The sequence below is a fragment of the Oncorhynchus keta genome, chromosome 6 (assembly GCF_023373465.1).
Source record: "Oncorhynchus keta strain PuntledgeMale-10-30-2019 chromosome 6, Oket_V2, whole genome shotgun sequence".
NCBI classification, from domain to species: domain Eukaryota; kingdom Metazoa; phylum Chordata; class Actinopteri; order Salmoniformes; family Salmonidae; genus Oncorhynchus; species Oncorhynchus keta.
The window spans coordinates 16,331,367-16,358,787 of NC_068426.1; the positions used below are offsets into that span (position 1 = coordinate 16,331,367).

At 42.7% G+C, this 27,421-nt stretch overlaps 1 protein-coding gene across 2 annotated transcripts in view; it reads left to right on the forward strand.

The window, feature by feature from the left end:
• The window catches only part of LOC118372038 (serine/threonine-protein kinase PAK 3), a 113,818-nt gene that overhangs the window by 64,732 nt on the left and 21,665 nt on the right, over positions 1-27,421 (forward strand). For both annotated transcript variants that reach the window (XM_052520925.1, XM_052520926.1), the window contains 3 exons: positions 12,328-12,376; positions 12,542-12,654; positions 22,789-22,906. In XM_052520925.1, the coding sequence (XP_052376885.1) occupies positions 12,328-12,376; positions 12,542-12,654; positions 22,789-22,906 (280 nt within the window). The remainder of the gene's footprint in view (positions 1-12,327; positions 12,377-12,541; positions 12,655-22,788; positions 22,907-27,421) is intronic.

The following is a 27,421-nucleotide window of genomic DNA, read 5'->3' on the forward strand; positions in this document are numbered from 1 at the left end:
TGTGTTATGTTCCTGGTTATAGCATTCACCATGGGTCTGTGTTATATTCCTGGTTACAGCATTCACCATGGGTCTGTGTTATGTTCCTGGTTATAGCATTCACCATGGGTCTGTGTTATATTCCTGGTTATAGCATTCACCATGGGTCTGTGTTATGTTCCTGGTTGTAGCATTCACCATGGGTCTGTGTTATGTTCCTGATTATAGCATTCACCATGGGTCTGTGTTATGTTCCTGGTTATAGCATTCACCGTGGGTCTGTGTTATGTTCCTGGTTATAGCATTCACCATGGGTCTGTGTTATATTCCTGGTTACAGCATTCACCATGGGTCTGTGTTATGTTCCTGGTTATAGCATTCACCATGGGTCTGTGTTATATTCCTGGTTATAGCATTCACCATGGGTCTGTGTTATATTCCTGGTTACAGCATTCACCACGGGTCTGTGTTATGTTCCTTGTTATAGCATTCACCATGGGTCTGTGTTATATTCCTGGTTATAGCATTCACCATGGGTCTGTGTTATGTTCCTGGTTATAGAATTCACCATGGGTCTGTGTTATGTTCCTGGTTATAGCATTCACCATGGGTCTGTGTTATATTCCTGGTTACAGCATTCACCATGGGTCTGTGTTATGTTCCTGGTTATAGCATTCACCATGGATCTGTGTTATGTTCCTGGTTATAGCATTCACCATGGATCTGTGTTATGTTCCTGGTTATAGCATTCACCATGGGTCTGTGTTATGTCCCTGGTTATAGCATTCACCATGGGTCTGTGTTATATTCCTGGTTATAGCATTCACCATGGGTCTGTGTTATATTCCTGGTTATAGCATTCACCAGGGGTCTGTGTTATGTTCCTGGTTATAGCATTCACCATGGGTCTGTGTTATGTCCCTGGTTATAGCATTCACCATGGGTCTGTGTTATATTACTGGTTACAGCATTCACCATGGGTCTGTGTTATGTTCCTGGTTATAGCATTCACCATGGGTCTGTGTTATATTCCTGGTTATAGCATTCACCATGGGTCTGTGTTATGTTCCTGGTTGTAGCATTCACCATGGGTCTGTGTTATGTTCCTGGTTATAGCATTCACCATGGGTCTGTGTTATATTCCTGGTTACAGCATTCGCCATGGGTCTGTGTTATGTTCCTGGTTATAGCATTCACCATGGGTCTGTGTTATGTTCCTGGTTATAGCATTCACCATGGGTCTGTGTTATATTCCTGGTTACAGCATTCACCATGGGTCTGTGTTATGTTCCTGGTTATAGCATTCACCATGGGTCTGTGTTATATTCCTGGTTATAGCATTCACCATGGGTCTGTGTTATATTCCTGGTTACAGCATTCACCATGGGTCTCTGTTATGTTCCTTGTTATAGCATTCACCATGGGTCTGTGTTATATTCCTGGTTATAGCATTCACCATGGGTCTGTGTTATGTTACTGGTTATAGAATTCACCATGGGTCTGTGTTATGTTCCTGGTTATAGCATTCACCATGGGTCTGTGTTATATTCCTGGTTACAGCATTCACCATGGGTCTGTGTTATATTCCTGGTTATAGCATTCACCATGGATCTGTGTTATGTTCCTGGTTATAGCATTCACCATGGGTCTGTGTTATGTCCTGGTTATAGCATTCACCATGGGTCTGTGTTATGTTCCTGGTTATAGCATTCACCATGGGTCTGTGTTATATTACTGGTTACAGCATTCACCATGGGTCTGTGTTATGTTCCTGGTTATAGCATTCACCATGGGTCTGTGTTATGTCCCTGGTTATAGCATTCACCATGGGTCTGTGTTATATTCCTGGTTATAGCATTCACCATGGGTCTGTGTTATGTTCCTGGTTGTAGCATTCACCATGGGTCTGTGTTATGTTCCTGGTTATAGCATTCACCATGGGTCTGTGTTATGTTCCTGGTTATAGCATTCACCGTGGGTCTGTGTTATGTTCCTGGTTATAGCATTCACCATGGGTCTGTGTTATATTCCTGGTTATAGCATTCACCATGGGTCTGTGTTATATTCCTGGTTATAGCATTCACCATGGGTCTGTGTTATGTTCCTGGTTATAGCATTCACCATGGGTCTGTGTTATGCTCCTGGTTATAGCATTCACCATGGGTCTGTGTTATATTCCTGGTTACAGCATTCACCATGGGTCTGTGTTATGTTCCTGGTTATAGCATTCACCATGGGTCCGTGTTATATTCCTGGTTATAGCATTCACCATGGGTCTGTGTTATATTCCTGGTTACAGCATTCACCATGGGTCTGTGTTATGTTCCTGGTTATAGCATTCACCATGGGTCTGTGTTATATTCCTGGTTATAGCATTCACCATGGGTCTGTGTTATGTTCCTGGTTATAGCATTCACCATGGGTCTGTGTTATGTTCCTGGTTATAGCATTCACCATGGGTCTGTGTTATATTCCTGGTTATAGCATTCACCATGGGTCTGTGTTATGTTCCTGGTTATAGCATTCACCATGGGTCTGTGTTATGTTCCTGGTTATAGCATTCACCATGGGTCTGTGTTATGTTCCTGGTTATAGCATTCACCATGGGTCTGTGTTATGCTCCTGGTTATAGCATTCACCATGGGTCTGTGTTATATTCCTGGTTATAGCATTCACCATGGGTCTGTGCTATGTTCCTGGTTACAGCATTCACCACGGGTCTGTGTTATATTCCTGGTTACAGAATTCACCACGGGTCTGTGTTATATTCCTGGTTACAGGATTCACCATGGGTCTGTGTTATATTCCTGGTTACAGCATTCACCATGGGTCTGTGTTATATTCCTGGTTACAGCATTCACCACGGGTCTGTGTTATATTCCAGGTTAAAGCATTCACCACGGGTCTGTGTTATATTCCTGGTTACAGCATTCACCATGGGTCTGTGTTATGTTCCTGGTTACAGCATTTACCATGGGTCTGTGTTATATTCCTGGTTACAGCAGTCACCATGGGTCTGTGTTATGTCCCTGTTTATAGCATTCACCATGGGTCTGTGTTATATTCCTGGTTATGGCATTCACCATGGGTCTGTGTCATGTTCCTGGTTATAGCATTCACCATGGGTCTGTGTTATATTCCTGGTTATAGCATTCACCATGGGTCTGTGTTATATTCCTGGTTATAGCATTCACCATGGGTCTGTGTTATGTTCCTGGTTATAGCATTCACCATGGGTCTGTGTTATGTTCCTGGTTACAGCATTCACCATGGGTCTGTGTTATGTTCCTGGTTACAGCATTCACCATGGGTCTGTGTTATATTCCTGGTTACAGCATTCACCAGGGGTCTGTGTTATGTTCCTGGTTATAGCATTCACCATGGGTCTGTGTTATATTCCTGGTTATGGCATTCACCATGGGTCTGTGTCATGCTCCTGGTTATAGCATTCACCATGGGTCTGTGTTATATTCCTGGTTACAGCATTCACCACGGGTCTGTGTTATGTTCCTGGTTACAGCATTCACCACGGGTCTGTGTTATGTTCCTTGTTATAGCATTCACCACGGATCTGTGTTATATTCCTGGTTACAGCATTCACCACGGGTCTGTGTTATGTTCCTGGTTACGGCATTCACCAGGGGTCTGTGTCATGTTCCTGGTTATAGCATTCACCATGGGTCTGTGTTATATTCCTGGTTATAGCATTCACCATGGGTCTCTGTTATGTTCCTGGTTATAGCATTCACCATGGGTCTGTGTTATGCTCCTGGTTATAGCATTCACCATGGGTCTGTGTTATGTTCCTGGTTATAGCATTCACCATGGGTCTGTGTTATGTTCCTGGTTATAGCATTCACCATGGGTCTGTGTTATGTTCCCGGTTACAGCATTCACCATGGGTCTGTGTTATGTTCCTGGTTATAGCATTCACCATGGGTCTGTGTTATGTTCCTGGTTATAGCATTCACCATGGGTCTGTGTTATATTCCTGGTTATAGCATTCACCATGGGTCTGTGTTATGTTCCTGGTTACAGCATTCACCATGGGTCTGTGTTATATTCCTGGTTATAGCATTCACCATGGGTCTGTGTTATGTTCCTGGTTATAGCATTCACCATGGGTCTGTGTTATGTTCCTGGTTATAGCATTCACCATGGGTCTGTGTTATATTCCTGGTTATAGCATTCACCATGGGTCTGTGTTATATTCCTGGTTATAGCATTCACCATGGGTCTGTGTTATATTCCTGGTTATAGCATTCACCATGGGTCTGTGTTATGTTCCTGGTTATAGCATTCACCATGGGTCTGTGTTATGTTCCTGGTTATAGCATTCACCATGGGTCTGTGTTATATTCCTGGTTATAGCATTCACCATGGGTCTGTGTTATGTTCCTGGTTACAGCATTCACCATGGGTCTGTGTTATATTCCTGGTTATAGCATTCACCATGGGTCTGTGTTATGTTCCTGGTTATAGCATTCACCATGGGTCTGTGTTATGTTCCTGGTTATAGCATTCACCATGGGTCTGTGTTATATTCCTGGTTATAGCATTCACCATGGGTCTGTGTTATATTCCTGGTTATAGCATTCACCATGGGTCTGTTATATTCCTGGTTATAGCATTCACCATGGGTCTGTGTTATGTTCCTGGTTATAGCATTCACCATGGGTCTGTGTTATGTTCCTGGTTATAGCATTCACCATGGGTCTGTGTTATGTTCCTGGTTATAGCATTCACCATGGGTCTGTGTTATATTCCTGGTTATAGCATTCACCATGGGTCTGTGTTATGTTCCTGGTTACAGCATTCACCATGGGTCTGTGTTATATTCCTGGTTATAGCATTCACCATGGGTCTGTGTTATATTCCTGGTTATAGCATTCACCATGGGTCTGTGTTATGTTCCTGGTTATAGCATTCACCATGGGTCTTTGTTATGTTCCTGGTTATAGCATTCACCATGGGTCTGTGTTATATTACTGGTTACAGCATTCACCATGGGTCTGTGTTATATTCCTGGTTATAGCATTCACCATGGGTCTGTGTTATGTTCCTGGTTATAGCATTCACCATGGGTCTGTGTTATGTTCCTGGTTATAGCATTCACTATGGGTCTGTGTTATGTTCCTGGTTACAGCATTCACCATGGGTCTGTGTTATATTCCTGGTTATAGCATTCACCATGGGTCTGTGTTATATTCTTGGTTATAGCATTCACCATGGGTCTGTGTTATGTTCCTGGTTATAGCATTCACCATGGGTCTGTGTTATGTTCCTGGTTATAGCATTCACCATGGGTCTGTGTTATGTTCCTGGTTATAGCATTCACCATGGGTCTGTGTTATGTTCCTGGTTACAGCATTCACCATGGGTCTGTGTTATGTTCCTGGTTATAGCATTCACCATGGGTCTGTGTTATATTCCTGGTTATAGCATTCACCATGGGTCTGTGTTATGTTCCTGGTTATAGCATTCACCATGGGTCTGTGTTATGTTCCTGGTTATAGCATTCACCATGGGTCTGTGTTATATTCCTGGTTATAGCATTCACCATGGGTCTGTGTTATATTCCTGGTTATAGCATTCACCATTGGTCTGTTATATTCCTGGTTATAGCATTCACCATGGGTCTGTGTTATGTTCCTGGTTATAGCATTCACCATGGGTCTGTGTTATGTTCCTGGTTATAGCATTCACCATGGGTCTGTGTTATGTTCCTGGTTATAGCATTCACCATGGGTCTGTGTTATATTCCTGGTTATAGCATTCACCATGGGTCTGTGTTATGTTCCTGGTTACAGCATTCACCATGGGTCTGTGTTATATTCCTGGTTATAGCATTCACCATGGGTCTGTGTTATATTCCTGGTTATAGCATTCACCATGGGTCTGTGTTATGTCCCTGGTTATAGCATTCACCATGGGTCTTTGTTATGTTCCTGGTTATAGCATTCACCATGGGTCTGTGTTATATTACTGGTTACAGCATTCACCATGGGTCTGTGTTATGTTCCTGGTTATAGCATTCACCATGGGTCTGTGTTATATTCCTGGTTATAGCATTCACCATGGGTCTGTGTTATGTTCCTGGTTATAGCATTCAGCATGGGTCTGTGTTATGTTCCTGGTTATAGCATTCACCATGGGTCTGTGTTATGTCCCTGGTTATAGCATTTACCATGGGTCTGTGTTATGTTCCTGGTTATAGCATTCACCATGGGTCTGTGTTATATTCCTGGTTACAGCATTCACCATGGGTCTGTGTTATATTCCTGGTTATAGCATTCACCATGGGTCTGTGTTATGTTCCTGGTTATAGCATTCACCATGGGTCTGTGTTATGTTCCTGGTTATAGCATTCACCATGGGTCTGTGTTATGTTCCTGGTTATAGCATTCACCATGGGTCTGTGTTATGTTCCTGGTTATAGCATTCACCATGGGTCTGTGTTATGTTCCTGGTTATAGCATTCACCATGGGTCTGTGTTATGTTCCTGGTTATAGCATTCACCATGGGTCTGTGTTATGTTCCTGGTTATAGCATTCACCATGGGTCTGTGTTATATTCCTGGTTATAGCATTCACCATGGGTCTGTGTTATGTTCCTGGTTACAGCATTCACCATGGGTCTGTGTTATATTCCTGGTTATAGCATTCACCATGGGTCTGTGTTATATTCCTGGTTATAGCATTCACCATGGGTCTGTGTTATATTCCTGGTTACAGCATTCACCACGGGTCTGTGTTATGTTCCTGGTTACAGCATTCACCACGGGTCTGTGTTATGTTCCTTGTTATAGCATTCACCACGGATCTGTGTTATATTCCTGGTTACAGCATTCACCACGGGTCTGTGTTATGTTCCTGGTTATGGCATTCACCAGGGGTCTGTGTTATGTTCCTGGTTATAGCATTCACCATGGGTCTGTGTTATATTCCTGGTTATAGCATTCACCATGGGTCTGTGTTATGTTCCTGGTTATAGCATTCACCATGGGTCTGTGTTATGTTCCTGGTTATAGCATTCACCATGGGTCTGTGTTATGTTCCTGGTTATAGCATTCACCATGGGTCTGTGTTATGTTCCTGGTTATAGCATTCACCATGGGTCTGTGTTATGTTCCTGGTTATAGCATTCACCATGGGTCTGTGTTATGTTCCTGGTTATAGTCATTCACCATGGGTCTGTGTTATGTTCCTGGTTATAGCATTCACCATGGGTCTGTGTTATATCCCTGGTTATAGCATTCACCATGGGTCTGTGTTATGTTCCTGGTTACAGCATTCACCATGGGTCTGTGTTATATTCCTGGTTATAGCATTCACCATGGGTCTGTGTTATGTTCCTGGTTATAGCATTCACCATGGGTCTGTGTTATATTCCTGGTTACAGCATTCACCATGGGTCTGTGTTATGTTCCTGGTTATAGCATTCACCATGGGTCTGTGTTATGTTCCTGGTTATAGCATTCACCATGGGTCTGTGTTATGTTCCTGGTTATAGCATTCACCATGGGTCTGTGTTATGTTCCTGGTTATAGCATTCACCATGGGTCTGTGTTATATTCCTGGTTATAGCATTCACCATGGGTCTGTGTTATAGCATTCACCTGGGTCTGTGTTATAGCATTCACCATGGGTCTGTGTTATGTTCCTGGTTATAGCATTCACCATGGGTCTGTGTTATGTTCCTGGTTATAGCATTCACCATGGGTCTGTGTTATATTCCTGGTTATAGCATTCACCATGGGTCTGTGTTATATTCCTGGTTATAGCATTCACCATGGGTCTGTTATATTCCTGGTTATAGCATTCACCATGGGTCTGTGTTATGTTCCTGGTTATAGCATTCACCATGGGTCTGTGTTATGTTCCTGGTTATAGCATTCACCATGGGTCTGTGTTATGTTCCTGGTTATAGCATTCACCATGGGTCTGTGTTATATTCCTGGTTATAGCATTCACCATGGGTCTGTGTTATGTTCCTGGTTATAGCATTCACCATGGGTCTGTGTTATATTCCTGGTTATAGCATTCACCATGGGTCTGTGTTATATTCCTGGTTATAGCATTCACCATGGGTCTGTGTTATGTTCCTGGTTATAGCATTCACCATGGGTCTGTGTTATGTTCCTGGTTATAGCATTCACCATGGGTCTGTGTTATGTTCCTGGTTATAGCATTCACCATGGGTCTGTGTTATGTTCCTGGTTATAGCATTCACCATGGGTCTGTGTTATATTCCTGGTTATAGCATTCACCATGGGTCTGTGTTATGTTCCTGGTTATAGCATTCACCATGGGTCTGTGTTATATTCCTGGTTATAGCATTCACCATGGGTCTGTGTTATATTCCTGGTTATAGCATTCACCATGGGTCTGTGTTATGTTCCTGGTTATAGCATTCACCATGGGTCTGTGTTATGTTCCTGGTTATAGCATTCACCATGGGTCTGTGTTATATTCCTGGTTATAGCATTCACCATGGGTCTGTGTTATATTCCTGGTTATAGCATTCACCATGGGTCTGTGTTATATTCCTGGTTATAGCATTCACCATGGGTCTGTGTTATGTTCCTGGTTATAGCATTCACCATGGGTCTGTGTTATGTTCCTGGTTATAGCATTCACCATGGGTCTGTGTTATGTTCCTGGTTATAGCATTCACCATGGGTCTGTGTTATATTCCTGGTTATAGCATTCACCATGGGTCTGTGTTATGTTCCTGGTTATAGCATTCACCATGGGTCTGTGTTATGTTCCTGGTTATAGCATTCACCATGGGTCTGTGTTATATTCCTGGTTATAGCATTCACCATGGGTCTGTGTTATGTTCCTGGTTATAGCATTCACCATGGGTCTTTGTTATGTTCCTGGTTATAGCATTCACCATGGGTCTGTGTTGGTTCCTGGTTATAGCATTCACCATGGGTCTGTGTTATGTTCCTGGTTATAGCATTCACCATGGGTCTGTGTTATGTTCCTGGTTATAGCATTCACCATGGGTCTGTGTTATGTTCCTGGTTATAGCATTCACCATGGGTCTGTGTTATGTTCCTGGTTATAGCATTCACCATGGGTCTGTGTTATGTTCCTGGTTATAGCATTCACCATGGGTCTGTGTTATATTCCTGGTTATAGCATTCACCATGGGTCTGTGTTATATTCCTGGTTATAGCATTCACCATGGGTCTGTGTTATATTCCTGGTTATAGCATTCACCATGGGTCTGTGTTATATTCCTGGTTATAGCATTCACCATGGGTCTGTGTTATGTTCCTGGTTATAGCATTCACCATGGGTCTGTGTTATGTTCCTGGTTATAGCATTCACCATGGGTCTGTGTTATGTTCCTGGTTATAGCATTCACCATGGGTCTGTGTTATGTTCCTGGTTATAGCATTCACCATGGGTCTGTGTTATGTTCCTGGTTATAGCATTCACCATGGGTCTGTGTTATGTTCCTGGTTATAGCATTCACCATGGGTCTGTGTTATGTTCCTGGTTATAGCATTCACCATGGGTCTGTGTTATGTTCATGGGTCTGGTTATAGCATTCACCATGGGTCTGTGTTATATTCCTGGTTATAGCATTCACCATGGGTCTGTGTTATGTTCCTGGTTATAGCATTCACCATGGGTCTGTGTTATATTCCTGGTTATAGCATTCACCATGGGTCTGTGTTATGTTCCTGGTTATAGCATTCACCATGGGTCTGTGTTATGCTCCTGGTTATAGCATTCACCATGGGTCTGTGTTATGTTCCTGGTTATAGCATTCACCATGGGTCTGTGTTATATTCCTGGTTACAGCATTCACCATGGGTCTGTGTTATGTTCCTGGTTATAGCATTCACCATGGGTCTGTGTTATGTTCCTGGTTATAGCATTCACCATGGGTCTGTGTTATATTCCTGGTTATAGCATTCACCATGGGTCTGTGTTATGTTCCTGGTTACAGCATTCACCATGGGTCTGTGTTATATTCCTGGTTATAGCATTCACCATGGGTCTGTGTTATGTCCCTGGTTATAGCATTCACCATGGGTCTGTGTTATGTTCCTGGTTATAGCATTCACCATGGGTCTGTGTTATGTTCCTGGTTATAGCATTCACCATGGGTCTGTGTTATATTCCTGGTTATAGCATTCACCATGGGTCTGTGTTATATTCCTGGTTATAGCATTCACCATGGGTCTGTTATATTCCTGGTTATAGCATTCACCATGGGTCTGTGTTATGTTCCTGGTTATAGCATTCACCATGGGTCTGTGTTATGTTCCTGGTTATAGCATTCACCATGGGTCTGTGTTATGTTCCTGGTTATAGCATTCACCATGGGTCTGTGTTATATTCCTGGTTATAGCATTCACCATGGGTCTGTGTTATGTTCCTGTTTACAGCATTCACCATGGGTCTGTGTTATATTCCTGGTTATAGCATTCACCATGGGTCTGTGTTATATTCCTGGTTATAGCATTCACCATGGGTCTGTGTTATATTCCTGGTTATAGCATTCACCATGGGTCTGTGTTATGTTCCTGGTTATAGCATTCACCATGGGTCTGTGTTATATTCCTGGTTATAGCATTCACCATGGGTCTGTGTTATATTCCTGGTTATAGCATTCACCATGGGGGGGGGGGGGGGTGTCTATTCCCCAAAGGCAGATTGCAAGGTGGTTGAATACAGAATCATGTCTCTGCCCTCTAGCATTCAGAGGTGTAAAATGTCAGGGCAGAGAGAGGGACAAGTTACTGTACCCCAGCCAATCTTTTTTCTTTTTACATTGTAGTCATTTAGCAGGCACTCTCATCCAGAGCATTAAGTACCTTGCTCAAGGGCACGTTGACAGGTTTTTCACCTAGTCAGCTTGGGGATTCAAACCAGCAACCTTTCAGTTACTGACACAATGCTCTTAACCACTAGGCATCCTGCCTTCAATTTACTGTAATCTGTGTGTGTCTGATTAAAATGATGCTCAGGTTACTGTAGAGGAACTATCAGATCTGTGATTCCACTGGAGTCCCAACACCCCAGTGGCACAGGGATCACACTAACACACCATATACAGGACATATACTGTACATGGTACAGAACAGACACCTTGCAAGAAATCATATTGTACATGTTAAAAAGGGTACTTCAAACACAGTGTACACTTGGTGGGTTCATATGCCAGTCATGAACTGTATGCATTACAGACTTGGTACTGTACACACTAGTCATACAATAAACACATCACAGAGTGGTGAGCACCCCACACACTCTCCAAAGGTAACTGAGACACCCCACACACTCTCCAAAGGTAACTGAGACACCCCACACACTCTCCAAAGGTAACTGAGACACCCCACACACTCTCCAAAGGTAACTGAGACACCCCACACACTCTCCAAAGGTAACTGAGACACCCCACACACTCTCCAAAGGTAACTGAGACACCCCACACACTCTCCAAAGGTAACTGAGACACCCCACACACTCTCCAAAGGTAACTGAGACACCCCACACACTCTCCAAAGGTAACTGAGACACCCCACACACTCTCCAAAGGTAACTGAGACACCCCACACACTCTCCAAAGGTAACTGAGACACCCCACACACTCTCCAAAGGTAACTGAGACACCCCACACACTCTCCAAAGGTAACTGAGACACCCCACACACTCTCCAAAGGTAACTGAGACACCCCACACACTCTCCAAAGGTAACTGAGACACCCCACACACTCTCCAAAGGTAACTGAGACACCCCACACACTCTCCAAAGGTAACTGAGACACCCCACACACTCTCCAAAGGTAACTGAGACACCCCACACACTCTCCAAAGGTAACTGAGACACCCCACACACTCTCCAAAGGTAACTGAGACACCCCACACACTCTCCAAAGGTAACTGAGACACCCCACACACTCACAGCAGAATTAGCTTGTGACATTCTCCACATATGCAAGTGATATAATGTGCACATTATAGACTGTAGGGTCTTAAATCATGCAAGACATTTATAGATATCAGAGATGAAAGGTCATCTTATTGACAGGGTAATTACTCCTATTAGTTATTACTGACCAAGGGACACGAGAGCTGCCTTTTCCAACGGCCAATGGTCAATGCTGCCCTCTGGTGGCCAAATGAAATGGTACTTGATCATTTATGAGAGGAAGCCAAAGAACTGCTTGTATTGAAATACATTCTGTAATTGTTTCTTTGAAGGAGATTCTTGTGTGAATAAAAAAAAATTGGCAAATGTCCTCCAGGCTCTTGAGAGTTGGCATAACGCTAATATTATGTAGATAGTGGAACTAATGCGTTATTCTCTTGTTTCCTCAGGGCATCTGGCACTGTGTACACAGCCATTGACATTGCTACTGGCCAGGAGGTAAACTAACTTGATGACCACAGTCACTTCAGAAAATCATCCACATCTTACGCGTCTATCTGTCACCCTACTGATTAGCCTTCTCTTCTGGCACATTAACTGTGTAATCTGTCAGAGCACTGAAGACAACACGTGGTGTCCTGTTTATGCTTGTTCCTCTGTCAGGTGGCCATTAAGCAGATGAACCTCCAACAGCAGCCAAAGAAGGAGCTGATCATCAACGAGATCCTGGTGATGAGGGAAAACAAAAACCCCAACATAGTCAACTACCTGGACAGGTGAGGCTCACACATACTGTGGTTGCTGATGGGGAGAACCACAGGTTTAGCAGCTACTGTAAATATGCAATGACGATACAGAATCTCTCTCTCCTCTGTCTATAGTTACCTGGTAGGGACTAGTATACTTCATCTCTCTTCTCTGTCTGTAGTTACCTGGTAGGGACTAGTATACTTCATCTCTCTTCTCTGTCTGTAGTTACCTGGTAGGGACTAGTATACTTCATCTCTCTTCTCTGTCTGTAGTTACCTGGTAGGGACTAGTATACTTCATCTCTCTTCTCTGTCTGTAGTTACCTGGTAGGGACTAGTATACTTCATCTCTCTTCTCTGTCTGTGGTTACCTGGTAGGGACTAGTATACTTCATCTCTCTTCTCTGTCTGTATTTACCTGGTAGGGACTAGTATACTTAATCTCTCTCTCCTCTGTCTGTAGTTACCTGGTAGGGACTAGTATACTTCATCTCTATCTCCTCTGTCTGTAGTTACCTGGTAGGGACTAGTATACTTCATCTCTATCTCCTCTGTCTGTAGTTACCTGGTAGGGACTAGTATACTTCATCTCTCTCCTCTGTCTGTAGTTACCTGGTAGGGACTAGTATACTTCATCTCTCTCCTCTGTCTGTAGTTACCTGGTAGGGACTAGTATACTTCATCTCTCTCCTCTGTCTGTAGTTACCTGGTAGGGACTAGTATACTTCATCTCTCTCCTCTGTCTGTAGTTACCTGGTAGGGACTAGTATACTTAATCTCTCTCTTCTCTGTCTGTAGTTACCTGGTAGGGACTAGTATACTTAATCTCTCTCTTCTCTGTCTGTAGTTACCTGGTAGGGACTAGTATACTTCATCTCTCTTCTCTGTCTGTATTTACCTGGTAGGGACTAGTATACTTCATCTCTCTCTCCTCTGTCTGTAGTTACCTGGTAGGGACTAGTATACTTCATCTCTCTCCTCTGTCTGTAGTTACCTGGTAGGGACTAGTATACTTCATCTCTCTCCTCTGTCTGTAGTTACCTGGTAGGGACTAGTATACTTAATCTCTCTCCTCTGTCTGTAGTTACCTGGTAGGGACTAGTATACTTAATCTCTCTCTCCTCTGTCTGTAGTTACCTGGTAGGGACTAGTATACTTCATCTCTCTCTCCTCTGTCTGTAGTTACCTGGTAAGGACTAGTATACTTCATCTCTCACTCCTCTGTCTGTAGTTACATGGTAGGGACTAGTATACTTCATCTCTCTCTCTCCTCTGTCTGTAGTTACCTGGTAAGGACTAGTATACTTCATCTCTCTCTCTCCTCTGTCTGTAGTTACCTGGTAAGGACTAGTATACTTCATCTCTCTCCTCTGTCTGTAGTTACATGGTAAGGACTAGTATACTTCATCTCTCTCCTCTGTCTGTAGTTACCTGGTAAGGACTAGTATACTTCATCTCTCTTCTCTGTCTGTAGTTACCTGGTAGGGACTAGTATACTTCATCTCTCTCTCCTCTGTCTGTAGTTACATGGTAGGGACTAGTATACTTCATCTCTCTCCTCTGTCTGTAGTTACCTGGTAAGGACTAGTATACTTCATCTCTCTCCTCTGTCTGTAGTTACATGGTAAGGACTAGTATACTTCATCTCTCTCCTCTGTCTGTAGTTACCTGGTAAGGACTAGTATACTTCATCTCTCACTCCTCTGTCTGTAGTTGTAGTTACCTGGTAGGGACTAGTATACTTCATCTCTCTCTCCTCTGTCTGTAGTTACCTGGTAGGGACTAGTATACTTCATCTCTCTTCTCTGTCTGTAGTTACCTGGTAGGGACTAGTATACTTAATCTCTCTCTCCTCTGTCTGTAGTTACCGGTTAGGGACTAGTATACTTCATCTCTCTTCTCTGTCTGTAGTTACCTGGTACGGACTAGTATACTTCATCTCTCTCTCCTCTGTCTGTAGTTACCTGGTAGGGACTAGTATACTTCATCTCTCTCTCCTCTGTCTGTAGTTACCTGGTAGGGACTAGTATACTTCATCTCTCACTCCTCTGTCTGTAGTTACATGGTAGGGACTAGTATACTTCATCTCTCTTCTCTGTCTGTAGTTACCTGGTAGGGACTAGTATACTTCATCTCTCTGCTCTGTCTGTAGTTACCTGGTAGGGACTAGTATACTTCATCTCTCCTCTGTCTGTAGTTACATGGTAGGGACTAGTATACTTCATCTCTCTCTCCTCTGTCTGTAGTTACCTGGTAGGGACTAGTATACTTCATCTCTCTTCTCTGTCTGTAGTTACCTGGTACGGACTAGTATACTTCATCTCTCTTCTCTGTCTGTAGTTACCTGGTAGGGACTAGTATACTTAATCTCTCTCTCCTCTGTCTGTAGTTACCGGTTAGGGACTAGTATACTTCATCTCTCTCTCTCCTCTGTCTGTCGTTCCCTGGTAAGGACTAGTATACTTCATCTCTCTCTCTCCTCTGTCTGTAGTTACCTGGTAAGGACTAGTATACTTCATCACTCTCCTCTGTCTGTAGTTACATGGTAAGGACTAGTATACTTCATCTCTCTCCTCTGTCTGTAGTTACCTGGTAAGGACTAGTATACTTCATCTCTCTTCTCTGTCTGTAGTTACCTGGTAGGGACTAGTATACTTCATCTCTCTCTCCTCTGTCTGTAGTTACATGGTAGGGACTAGTATACTTCATCTCTCTCCTCTGTCTGTAGTTACCTGGTAAGGACTAGTATACTTCATCTCTCTCCTCTGTCTGTAGTTACATGGTAAGGACTAGTATACTTCATCTCTCTCCTCTGTCTGTAGTTACCTGGTAAGGACTAGTATACTTCATCTCTCACTCCTCTGTCTGTAGTTACATGGTAGGGACTAGTATACTTCATCTCTCTCCTCTGTCTGTAGTTACCTGGTAGGGACTAGTATACTTCATCTCTCTCTCCTCTGTCTGTAGTTACCTGGTAGGGACTAGTATACTTCATCTCTCTCTCCTCTGTCTGTAGTTACCTGGTAGGGACTAGTATACTTCATCTCTCTTCTCTGTCTGTAGTTACCTGGTAGGGACTAGTATACTTCATCTCTCTCTCTTCTGTCTGTAGTTACCTGGTAGGGACTAGTATACTTCATCTCTCTCTCCTCTGTCTGTAGTTACCTGGTAGGGACTAGTATACTTCATCTCTCACTCCTCTGTCTGTAGTTACATGGTAGGGACTAGTATACTTCATCTCTCTTCTCTGTCTGTAGTTACCTGGTAGGGACTAGTATACTTCATCTCTCTCCTCTGTCTGTAGTTACCTGGTAGGGACTAGTATACTTCATCTCTCTCTCCTCTGTCTGTAGTTATCTGGTAGGGACTAGTATACTTCATCTCTCTCTCCTCTGTCTGTAGTTACCGGGTAGGGACGAGTATACTTCATCTCTCACTCCTCTGTCTGTAGTTACATGGTAGGGACTAGTATACTTCATCTCTCTCTCCTCTGTCTGTAGTTACCTGGTAGGGACTAGTATACTTCATCTCTCTTCTCTGTCTGTAGTTACCTGGTACGGACTAGTATACTTCATCTCTCTTCTCTGTCTGTAGTTACCTGGTAGGGACTAGTATACTTCATCTCTCTCTCCTCTGTCTGTAGTTACCTGGTAGGGACTAGTATACTTCATCTCTCTCTCCTCTGTCTGTAGTTACCTGGTAGGGACTAGTATACTTAATCTCTCTCTCCTCTGTCTATAGTTACCTGGTAGGGACTAGTATACTTCATCTCTCTCTCCTCTGTCTGTAGGTACCTGGTAAGTAGGGAACTAGTATACTTCATCTCTCTCCTCTGTCTGTAGTTACCTGGTAGGGACTAGTATACTTCATCTCTCTCCTCTGTCTGTAGTTACCTGGTAGGGACTAGTATACTTCATCTCTCTCCTCTGTCTGTAGTTACCTGGTAGGGACTAGTATACTTCATCTCTCTCTCCTCTGTCTGTAGTTACCTGGTAGGGACTAGTATACTTCATCTCTCTTCTCTGTCTGTAGTTACCTGGTAGGGACTAGTATACTTCATCTCTCTCTCTCTCCTCTGTCTGTAGTTACCTGGTAAGAACTAGTATACTTCATCTCTCTCTCCTCTGTCTGTAGTTACCTGGTAGGGACTAGTATACTTAATCTCTCTCTCCTCTGTCTGTAGTTACCTGGTAGGGACTAGTATACTTAATCTCTCTCTCTCTGTCTGTAGTTACCTGGTAAGGACTAGTATACTTCATCACTCTCCTCTGTCTGTAGTTACATGGTAAGGACTAGTATACTTCATCTCTCTCCTCTGTCTGTAGTTACCTGGTAGGGACTAGTATACTTCATCTCTCTTCTCTGTCTGTAGTTACCTGGTAGGGTCTAGTATACTTCATCTCTCTCTCCTCTGTCTGTAGTTACATGGTAGGGACTAGTATACTTCATCTCTCTCTCCTCTGTCTGTAGTTACCTGGTAGGGACTAGTATACTTCATCTCTCTCCTCTGTCTGTAGTTACATGGTAAGGACTAGTATACTTCATCTCTCTCCTCTGTCTGTAGTTACCTGGTAAGGACTAGTATACTTCATCTCTCTCTCTCCTCTGTCTGTAGTTACATGGTAGGGACTAGTATACTTCATCTCTCTCCTCTGTCTGTAGTTACCTGGTAGGGACTAGTATACTTCATCTCTCTCTCCTCTGTCTGTAGTTACCTGGTAGGGACTAGTATACTTCATCTCTCTCTCCTCTGTCTGTAGTTACCTGGTAGGGACTAGTATACTTCATCTCTCTCTCTCCTCTGTCTGTAGTTACCTGGTAGGGACTAGTATACTTCATCTCTCTCTCCTCTGTCTGTAGTTACCGGGTAGGGACGAGTATACTTCATCTCTCACTCCTCTGTCTGTAGTTACATGGTAGGGACTAGTATACTTCATCTCTCTCTCCTCTGTCTGTAGTTATCTGGTAGGGACTAGTATACTTCATCTCTCTTCTCTGTCTGTAGTTACCTGGTAGGGACTAGTATACTTCATCTCTCTTCTCTGTCTGTAGTTATCTGGTAGGGACTAGTATACTTCATCTCTCTCTCCTCTGTCTGTAGTTGTAGTTACCTGGTAAGGACTAGTATACTTCATCTCTCTCCTCTGTCTATAGTTACCTGGTAGGGACTAGTATACTTCATCTCTCTTCTCTGTCTGTAGTTACCTGGTAAGGACTAGTATACTTCATCTCTCTCTCCTCTGTCTGTAGTTACCTGGTAGGGACTAGTATACTTAATCTCTCTTCTCTGTCTGTTGTTACCTGGTACGGACTAGTATACTTCATCTCTCTCCTCTGTCTGTAGTTACCTGGTAGGGACTAGTATACTTAATCTCTCTCTCCTCAGTCTGTAGTTACCTGGTAGGGACTAGTATACTTAATCTCTCTCTCCTCTGTCTGTAGTTACCTGGTAGGGACTAGTATACTTCATCTCTCTCTCCTCTGTCTGTAGGTACCTGGTAAGAACTAGTATACTTCATCTCTCTCCTCTGTCTGTAGTTACCTGGTAGGGACTAGTATACTTCATCTCTCTCCTCTGTCTGTAGTTACCTGGTAGGGACTAGTGTACTTCATCTCTCTCCTCTGTCTGTAGTTACCTGGTAGGGACTAGTATACTTACTCTCTCTTCTCTGTCTGTTGTTACCTGGTACGGACTAGTATACTTCATCTCTCTCCTCTGTCTGTAGTTACCTGGTAGGGACTAGTATACTTAATCTCTCTCTCTCCTCTGTCTGTAGTTACCTGGTAAGAACTACTATACTTCATCTCTCTCTCCTCTGTCTGTAGTTACCTGGTAGGGACTAGTATACTTAATCTCTCTCTCCTCTGTCTGTAGTTACCTGGTAGGGACTAGTATACTTAATCTCTCTCCTCTGTCTGTAGTTACCTGGTAGGGACTAGTATACTTCATCTCTCTCCTCTGTCTGTAGTTACCTGGTAGGGACTAGTATACTTAATCTCTCTCCTCTGTCTGTAGTTACCTGGTAGGGACTAGTATACTTAAACTCTCTCTCTCTCTCCTCTGTCTGTAGTTACCTGGTAAGAACTACTATACTTCATCTCTCTCTCTTCTGTCTGTAGTTACCTGGTAGGGACTAGTATACTTAATCTCTCCTCTGTCTGTAGTTACCTGGTAGGGACTAGTATACTTAATCTCTCTCCTCTGTCTGTAGTTACCTGGTAGGGACTAGTATACTTAATCTCTCTTCTTTGTCTGTAGTTACCTGGTAGGGACTAGTATACTTAATCTCTCTCTCTCCTCTGTCTGTAGTTACCTGGTAAGAACTACTATACTTCATCTCTCTCTCCTCTGTCTGTAGTTACCTGGTAGGGACTAGTATACTTAATCTCTCTTCTCTGTCTGTAGTTACCTGGTACGGACTAGTATACTTCATCTCTCTTCTCTGTCTGTAGTTACCTGGTAGGGACTAGTATACTTCATCTCTCTTCTCTGTCTGTAGTTACCTGGTAGGGACTAGTATACTTCATCTCTCTTCTCTGTCTGTAGTTACCTGGTAGGGACTAGTATACTTCATCTCTCTCTCCTCTGTCTGTAGTTACCTGGTAAGGACTAGTATACTTAATCTCTCTCTCCTCTGTCTGTAGTTACCTGGTAGGGACTAGTATACTTAATCTCTCTCTCTCCTCTGTCTGTAGTTACCTGGTAAGGACTAGTATACTTAATCTCTCTTCTCTGTTTGTAGTTACCTGGTAGGGACTAGTATACTTAATCTCTCTCTCCTCTGTCTGTAGTTACCTGGTAGGGACTAGTATACTTCATCTCTATCCTCTGTCTGTAGTTACCTGGTAGGGACTAGTATCATCTTCATCTCTCTGTCTGTAGTTCTGTCTGTTGTTACCTGGTACGGACTAGTATACTTCATCTCTCTCCTCTGTCTGTAGTTACCTGGTAGGGACTAGTATACTTAATCTCTCTCTCTCCTCAGTCTGTAGTTACCTGGTAAGAACTACTATACTTCATCTCTCTCTCCTCTGTCTGTAGTTACCTGGTAGGGACTAGTATACTTAATCTCTCTCTCCTCTGTCTGTAGTTACCTGGTAGGGACTAGTATACTTAATCTCTCTCTCCTCTGTCTGTAGTTACCTGGTAGGGACTAGTATACTTAATCTCTCTCCTCTGTCTGTAGTTACCTGGTAGGGACTAGTATACTTAATCTCTCTCTCCTATGTCTGTAGTTACCTGGTAAGGATTAGTATACTTCATCTCTCTCTCCTCTGTCTGTAGTTACCTGGTAAGGACTAGTATACTTCATCTCTCTTCTCTGTCTGTAGTTACCTGGTAAGGATTAGTATACTTCATATCTCTCTCCTCTGTCTGTAGTTACCTGGTAGGGACTAGTATACTATATCTCTCTTCTCTGTCTGTAGTTACCTGGTAGGGACTAGTATACTTCATCTCTCTCTCCTCTGTCTGTAGTTACCTGGTAGGGACTAGTATACTTCATCTCTCTCTCCTCTGTCTGTAGTTACCTGGTAGGGACTAGTATACTTAATCTCTCTCTCCTCTGTCTATAGTTACCTGGTAGGGACTAGTATACTTCATCTCTCTCTCCTCTGTCTGTAGGTACCTGGTAAGAACTAGTATACTTCATCTCTCTCCTCTGTCTGTAGTTACCTGGTAGGGACTAGTATACTTCATCTCTCTCCTCTGTCTGTAGTTACCTGGTAGGGACTAGTATACTTCATCTCTCTCCTCTGTCTGTAGTTACCTGGTAGGGACTAGTATACTTCATCTCTCTCTCCTCTGTCTGTAGTTACCTGGTAGGGACTAGTATACTTCATCTCTCTTCTCTGTCTGTAGTTACCTGGTAGGGACTAGTATACTTAATCTCTCTCTCCTCTGTCTGTAGTTACCGGTTAGGGACTAGTATACTTAATCTCTCTCTCTCCTCTGTCTGTCGTTACCTGGTAAGAACTACTATACTTCATCTCTCTCTCCTCTGTCTGTAGTTACCTGGTAGGGACTAGTATACTTAATCTCTCTCTCCTCTGTCTGTAGTTACCTGGTAGGGACTAGTATACTTAATCTCTCTCCTCTGTCTGTAGTTACCTGGTAGGGACTAGTATACTTAATCTCTCTCCTCTGTCTGTAGTTACCTGGTAGGGACTAGTATACTTAATCTCTCTCCTCTGTCTGTAGTTACCTGGTAGGGACTAGTATACTTAAACTCTCTCTCTCTCTCCTCTGTCTGTAGTTACCTGGTAAGAACTACTATACTTCATCTCTCTCTCTTCTGTCTGTAGTTACCTGGTAGGGACTAGTATACTTAATCTCTCCTCTGTCTGTAGTTACCTGGTAGGGACTAGTATACTTAATCTCTCTCCTCTGTCTGTAGTTACCTGGTAGGGACTAGTATACTTAATCTCTCTTCTTTGTCTGTAGTTACCTGGTAGGGACTAGTATATCTCTCTCTCCTCTGTCTGTAGTTCTCTCTCTCTCCTCTGTCTGTAGTTACCTGGTAAGAACTACTGTAGTTACCTTCATCTCTCTCTCCTCTGTCTGTAGTTACCTGGTAGGGACTAGTATACTTAATCTCTCTCTCTCCTCTGTCTGTAGTTACCTGGTAAGGACTAGTATACTTAATCTCTCTTCTCTGTTTGTAGTTACCTGGTAGGGACTAGTATACTTAATCTCTCTCTCCTCTGTCTGTAGTTACCTGGTAGGGACTAGTATACTTCATCTCTATCCTCTGTCTGTAGTTACCTGGTAGGGACTAGTATACTTCATCTCTCTTCTCTGTCTGTAGTTACCTGGTAGGGACTAGTATACTTCATCTCTCTCTCCTCTGTCTGTAGTTACCTGGTAAGGACTAGTATACTTAATCTCTCTTCTCTGTTTGTAGTTACCTGGTAGGGACTAGTATACTTAATCTCTCTCTCCTCTGTCTGTAGTTACCTGGTAGGGACTAGTATACTTCATCTCTCTTCTCTGTCTGTAGTTACCTGGTAAGGACTAGTATACTTCATCTCTCTCCTCTGTCTGTAGTTACCTGGTAAGGACTAGTATACTTCATCTCTCTCTCCTCTGTCTGTAGTTACCTGGTAGGGACTAGTATACTTAATCTCTCTTCTCTGTCTGTAGTTACCTGGTACGGACTAGTATACTTCATCTCTCTTCTCTGTCTGTAGTTACCTGGTACGGACTAGTATACTTAATCTCTCTTCTCTGTCTGTAGTTACCTGGTAGGGACTAGTATACTTAATCTCTCTCTCTCCTCTGTCTGTAGTTACCTGGTAGGGACTAGTATACTTCATCTCTCTCCTCTGTCTGTAGTTACCTGGTAGGGACTAGTATACTTAATCTCTCTTCTCTGTCTGTAGTTACCTGGTAGGGACTAGTATACTTAATCTCTCTCTCTCCTCTGTCTGTAGTTACCTGGTAGGGACTAGTATACTTCATCTCTCTCCTCTGTCTGTAGTTACCTGGTAGGGACTAGTATACTTCATCTCTCTCTCCTCTGTCTGTAGTTACCTGGTAGGGACTAGTATACTTAATCTCTCTCTCTCCTCTGTCTGTAGTTACCTGGTAAGAACTACTATACTTCATCTCTCTCTCCTCTGTCTGTAGTTACATGGTAGGGACTAGTATACTTAATCTCTCTCTCCTCTGTCTGTAGTTACCTGGTAGGGACTAGTATACTTAATCTCTCTCTCCTCTGTCTGTAGTTACCTGGTAAGAACTACTATACTTCATCTCTCTCCTCTGTCTGTAGTTACCTGGTAGGGACTAGTATACTTAATCTCTCTCCTCTGTCTGTAGTTACCTGGTAGGGACTAGTATACTTCATCTCTCTCCTCTGTCTGTAGTTACCTGGTAGGGACTAGTATACTTCATCTCTCTCCTCTGTCTGTAGTTACCTGGTAGGGACTAGTATACTTCATCTCTCTCTCCTCTGTCTGTAGTTACCTGGTAGGGACTAGTATACTTCATCTCTCTTCTCTGTCTGTAGTTACCTGGTAGGGACTAGTATATACTTCATCTCTCTCCTCTGTCTGTAGTTGCCTGGTAGGGACTAGTATACTTCATCTCTCTCTCTCTCCTCTGTCTGTAGTTACCTGGTAGGGACTAGTATACTTCATCTCTCTCTCCTCTGTTTGTAGTTACCTGGTAGGAGATGAGCTATGGGTGGTGATGGAATACCTGGCTGGAGGTTCACTGACTGACGTGGTGACTGAGACCTGCATGGACGAGGGCCAGATCGCTGCAGTCTGCAGAGAAGTAAGACATTTTATGAGCCCTACATTAGATATTTAATGAGCCCTACATAATAATTTTTATGAGACCTACATTAGACATTTATTGAGCCCTACATTAGACATTTTATGAGCCCTACATTAGACAATTAATGAGCCCTACGTTAGACATTTAATGAGCCCTACATTAGACAATTAATGAGCCCTACGTTAGACAATTAATGAGCCCTACATTAGACATTTAATGAGCCCTACATTAGACAATTAATGAGCCCTACGTTAGACATTTAATGAGCCCTACATTAGACAATTAATGAGCCCTACGTTAGACAATTAATGAGCCCTACGTTAGACATTTAATGAGCCCTACATTAGACATTTAATGAGCCCTACATTAGACAATTAATGAGCCCTACGTTAGACATTTAATGAGCCCTACATTAGACATTTAATGACCCCTACATTAGACATGTTATGAGCCCTATATTAAATATTTTATGAGCCCTATATTAGACATTTAATGACCTCTACATAAGAATTTTTATGAGACCTACATTAGACATTTATTGAGCCCTACATTAGACATTTTATGAGCCCTACATTAGACATGTTATGAGCCCTATATTAAACATTTTATGAGCCCTACATTAGACATTTAATGAGCCCTACATTAGACATTTTATGAGCCCTACATTAGACATTTAATGAGCCCTACATTAGACATTTAATGAGCCCTACATTAGACAATTAAAGATCGGAAGATCATCCAGTTGAGGAAGAGTGTAAGGCATAATTTATGAGCCCTACGTTAGACATTTAATGAGCCCTACATTAGACATTTTATGAGCCCTACATTAGACATTTTATGAGCCCTACATTATACATTATATGAGACCTACATTAGACATTTAATGAGCCCTACATTAGACAATTAATGAGCCCTACGTTAGACATTTAATGAGCCCTACATTAGACATTTAATGAGCCCTACATTAGACAATTAATGAGCCCTACGTTAGACATTTAATGAGCGCTACATTAGACATTTTATGTGCCCTATATTAAACATTTAATGAACCCTACATTAGACATTTAATGAGCCCTACATTAGACATTTAATGACCCCTACATTAGACATGTTATGAGCCCTATATTAAATATTTTATGAGCCCTATATTAGACATTTAATGAGCTCTACATAATAATTTTTATGAGACCTACATTAGACATTTATTGAGCCCTACATTAGACATTTTATGAGCCCTACATTAGACATGTTATGAGCCCTATATTAAACATTTTATGAGCCCTACATTAGACATTTAATGAGCCCTACATTAGACATTTTATGAGCCCTACATTAGACATTATAAGAGACCTACATTAGACATTTAATGAGCCCTACATTAGACAATTAATGAGCCCTACGTTAGACATTTAATGAGCCCTACATTAGACATTTTATGAGCCCTACATTAGACATTTTATGAGCCCTACATTAGACATTATATGAGACCTACATTAGACATTTAATGAGCCCTACATTAGACAATTAATGAGCCCTACGTTAGACATTTAATGAGCCCTACATTAGACATTTAATGAGCCCTACATTAGACAATTAATGAGCCCTACGTTAGACATTTAATGAGCGCTACATTAGACATTTTATGTGCCCTATATTAAACATTTAATGAACCCTACATTAGACATTTAATGAGCCCTACATTAGACATTTAATGACCCCTACATTAGACATGTTATGAGCCCTATATTACATATTTTATGAGCCCTATATTAGACATTTTATGAGCCCTACATTAGACATTTAATGAGCCCTACATTAGACATTTTATGAGCTCTACATTAGACATTTTATGAGCCCTACATTAGACATTTTATGAGCCCAAGCCAAAAAAGCCTAAATAATTGTGGCATTAGGCTACTGCACATGACAGAAAAACATAAAAGCCAATAGATGTAGCTAGCCCCTTTTTCAGGACCCTGTCTTTCAAAGATAATTAGTAAACATCCAAATAACTTCATAAATCTGCATTGTAAAGGGTTTAAACACTGTTTCCCATGCTTGTTCAATTAACCATAAACAATTAATGAACATGCACCTGTGGAACGGTCGTTAAGACACTAACAGCTTACAGACGGTAGGCAATTAAGGTCACAGTTATGAAAACTTAGGACACCAAAGAGGCCTTTCTACTGACTCTGGAAAAACTCCAAAAGAAAGATGCACAGGATCCCTGCAAGGAGGCATGAGGACTGCAAATGTGGCCAGGGCAATAAATTGCAATGTCCGTACTGTGAGATGTCTAAGACAGCGCTACAGGGAGACAGGACGGACAGCAGATCGACCTCGCAGTGGCAGACCACGTGTAACAACACCTGCACAGGATCGGTACATCCGAACATCACACCTGCGAGACAGGTACAGGATGGCAACAACAACTGTCCGAGTTACACCAGGAACGCACAATCCCTCCATCAGTGCTCAGACTGTCCACAATAGGCTGAGAGAGGTTAGACTGAGGGCTTGTAGGCCTGTTGTAAAGCAAGTCCTCACCAGACATCCCCGGCAACAATGTCGCCTATGGGCACAAACCCGCCATCGCTGGACCAGGCGGGACGGGCAAGAAGTGCTCTTCATTGACGAGTCACGGTTTTGTCTCAGCAGGGGTGATGGACGTCGAAGGAATGAGCGTTACACCGAGGCCTGTACTCTGGAGCGGGATCAATTTGGAGGTGGAGGGTCCGTCATGGTCTGGGGCGGTGTGTCACAGCATCATCGGACTGAGCTTGTTGTCATTGCAGGCAATCTCAACGCTGTGCGTTACAGGGAAGACATTCTCCTCCCTCATGTGGTACCCTTCCTGCAGGCTCATCCTAACATGACCCTCCAGCAATGACAATGCCACCAGCCGTACTGCTCGTTCTGTGCATTATATCCTGCATGACAGAAATGTCAGTGTTCTGCCATGGCCAGCAAAGAGCCTGGATCTCAATCCAATTGAACACGTCTGGGACCTGTTGGATCGGAGGGTGAGGGCTAGGGCCATTCCCCCCAGAAATGTCAGGAAACTTGCAGGTGCCTTGGTGGAAGAGTGGGGTAACATCGCACAGCAAGAACTGGCAAATCTGGTGCAGTCCATGAGGAGGAGAAGCACTGCAGTACTTAATGCAGCTGGTGGCCACCCCATGTACTGACTGTTACATTTTATTTTGTCCTCCCCCTTTGTTCAGGGACACATTATTCATTATTCACGAATTTGATTTTAATTTTGAAATATAATAGGGTTTACATACATAGTTTACATACATAGTTTACATACACCTTAGCCAAATACATTTAAACTCAGTTTTTCACAATTACTGACATTTAATCCTAGTAAAAATTCCCTGTCTTAGGTCAGTTAGGATCACCACTTTATTTTAAGAATGTGAAATGTCAGAATAATAGTGGAGAGAATGATTTATTTCAGCTTTTATTTCTTTCATCACATTCCCAGTGGGTCAGAAATGTACATAGAACCAAATAGTACTTGGTAGCATTGCCTTTAAATTGTTTAACTCGGGTCAAACATTTCAGGTAGCCTTCCACAAGCTTCCCACAATAAGTTGGGTGAATTTTAGACCATTCCTCCTGATAGAGCTGGTGTAACTGAGTTAGGCCATTTTGCCACAACTTTGGAAGTTTGCTTGGGGTCATTGTCCATTTGGAAGACCCATTTGCGACCAAGCTTTAACTTCCTGACTGATGTCTTGAGATGTATCTTCAATATATCCACCTAATTATCCTCCTCATGATGCTATCTATTTTGTGAAGTGCACCAGTCCCTCCTGCCACACCTGTGCTATAACGGTTGGGATGGTGTTCTTCGGCGTGCAAGCCTCCCTCTTTTTCCTCCAATCCTAACGATGGTCATTATGGCCAAACAGTTCTATTTTTGTTTCATCAGACCAGTGGACATTTCTCCAAAAATTACGATCTTTGTCCCCATGTGCAGTTGCAAACCATAGTCTTGCTTTTTTATGGCAGGTTTTGGAGCAGTGGCTTCTTCCTTGCTGAGCAGCCTATCAGGTTATGTAGATATAGGACTCATTTTTACTGTGGATATAGAATCTTTTGTACCTGTTTCCTCCAGCATCTTCACAAGGTCCTTTGCTGTTGTTCTGGGATTGATTTGCACTTTTCACACCAAAGTACGTTCATCTCTAGGAGACAGAATGCGTCTCCTTCCTGAGTGGTATGACGGCTGCGTGGTCCCATGGTGTTTATACTTGCACACTATTGTTTGTACAGATGAACATGGTACCTTTAGGCATTTGGAAATTGCTCCCAAGGATGAACCAGACTTGTGGAGGTCTACAATCTTTTTCTGAGGTCTTGGCTGATTTCTTTTGATTTTCCCATGATGTCAAGCAAAGAGGCACTGAGTTTGAAGGTAGGCCTTGAAATACATCCACAGGTACACCTCCAGTTGACTGAAAGTATGTCAATTAGCCTATCAGAAGCTTTTAAAGCCAT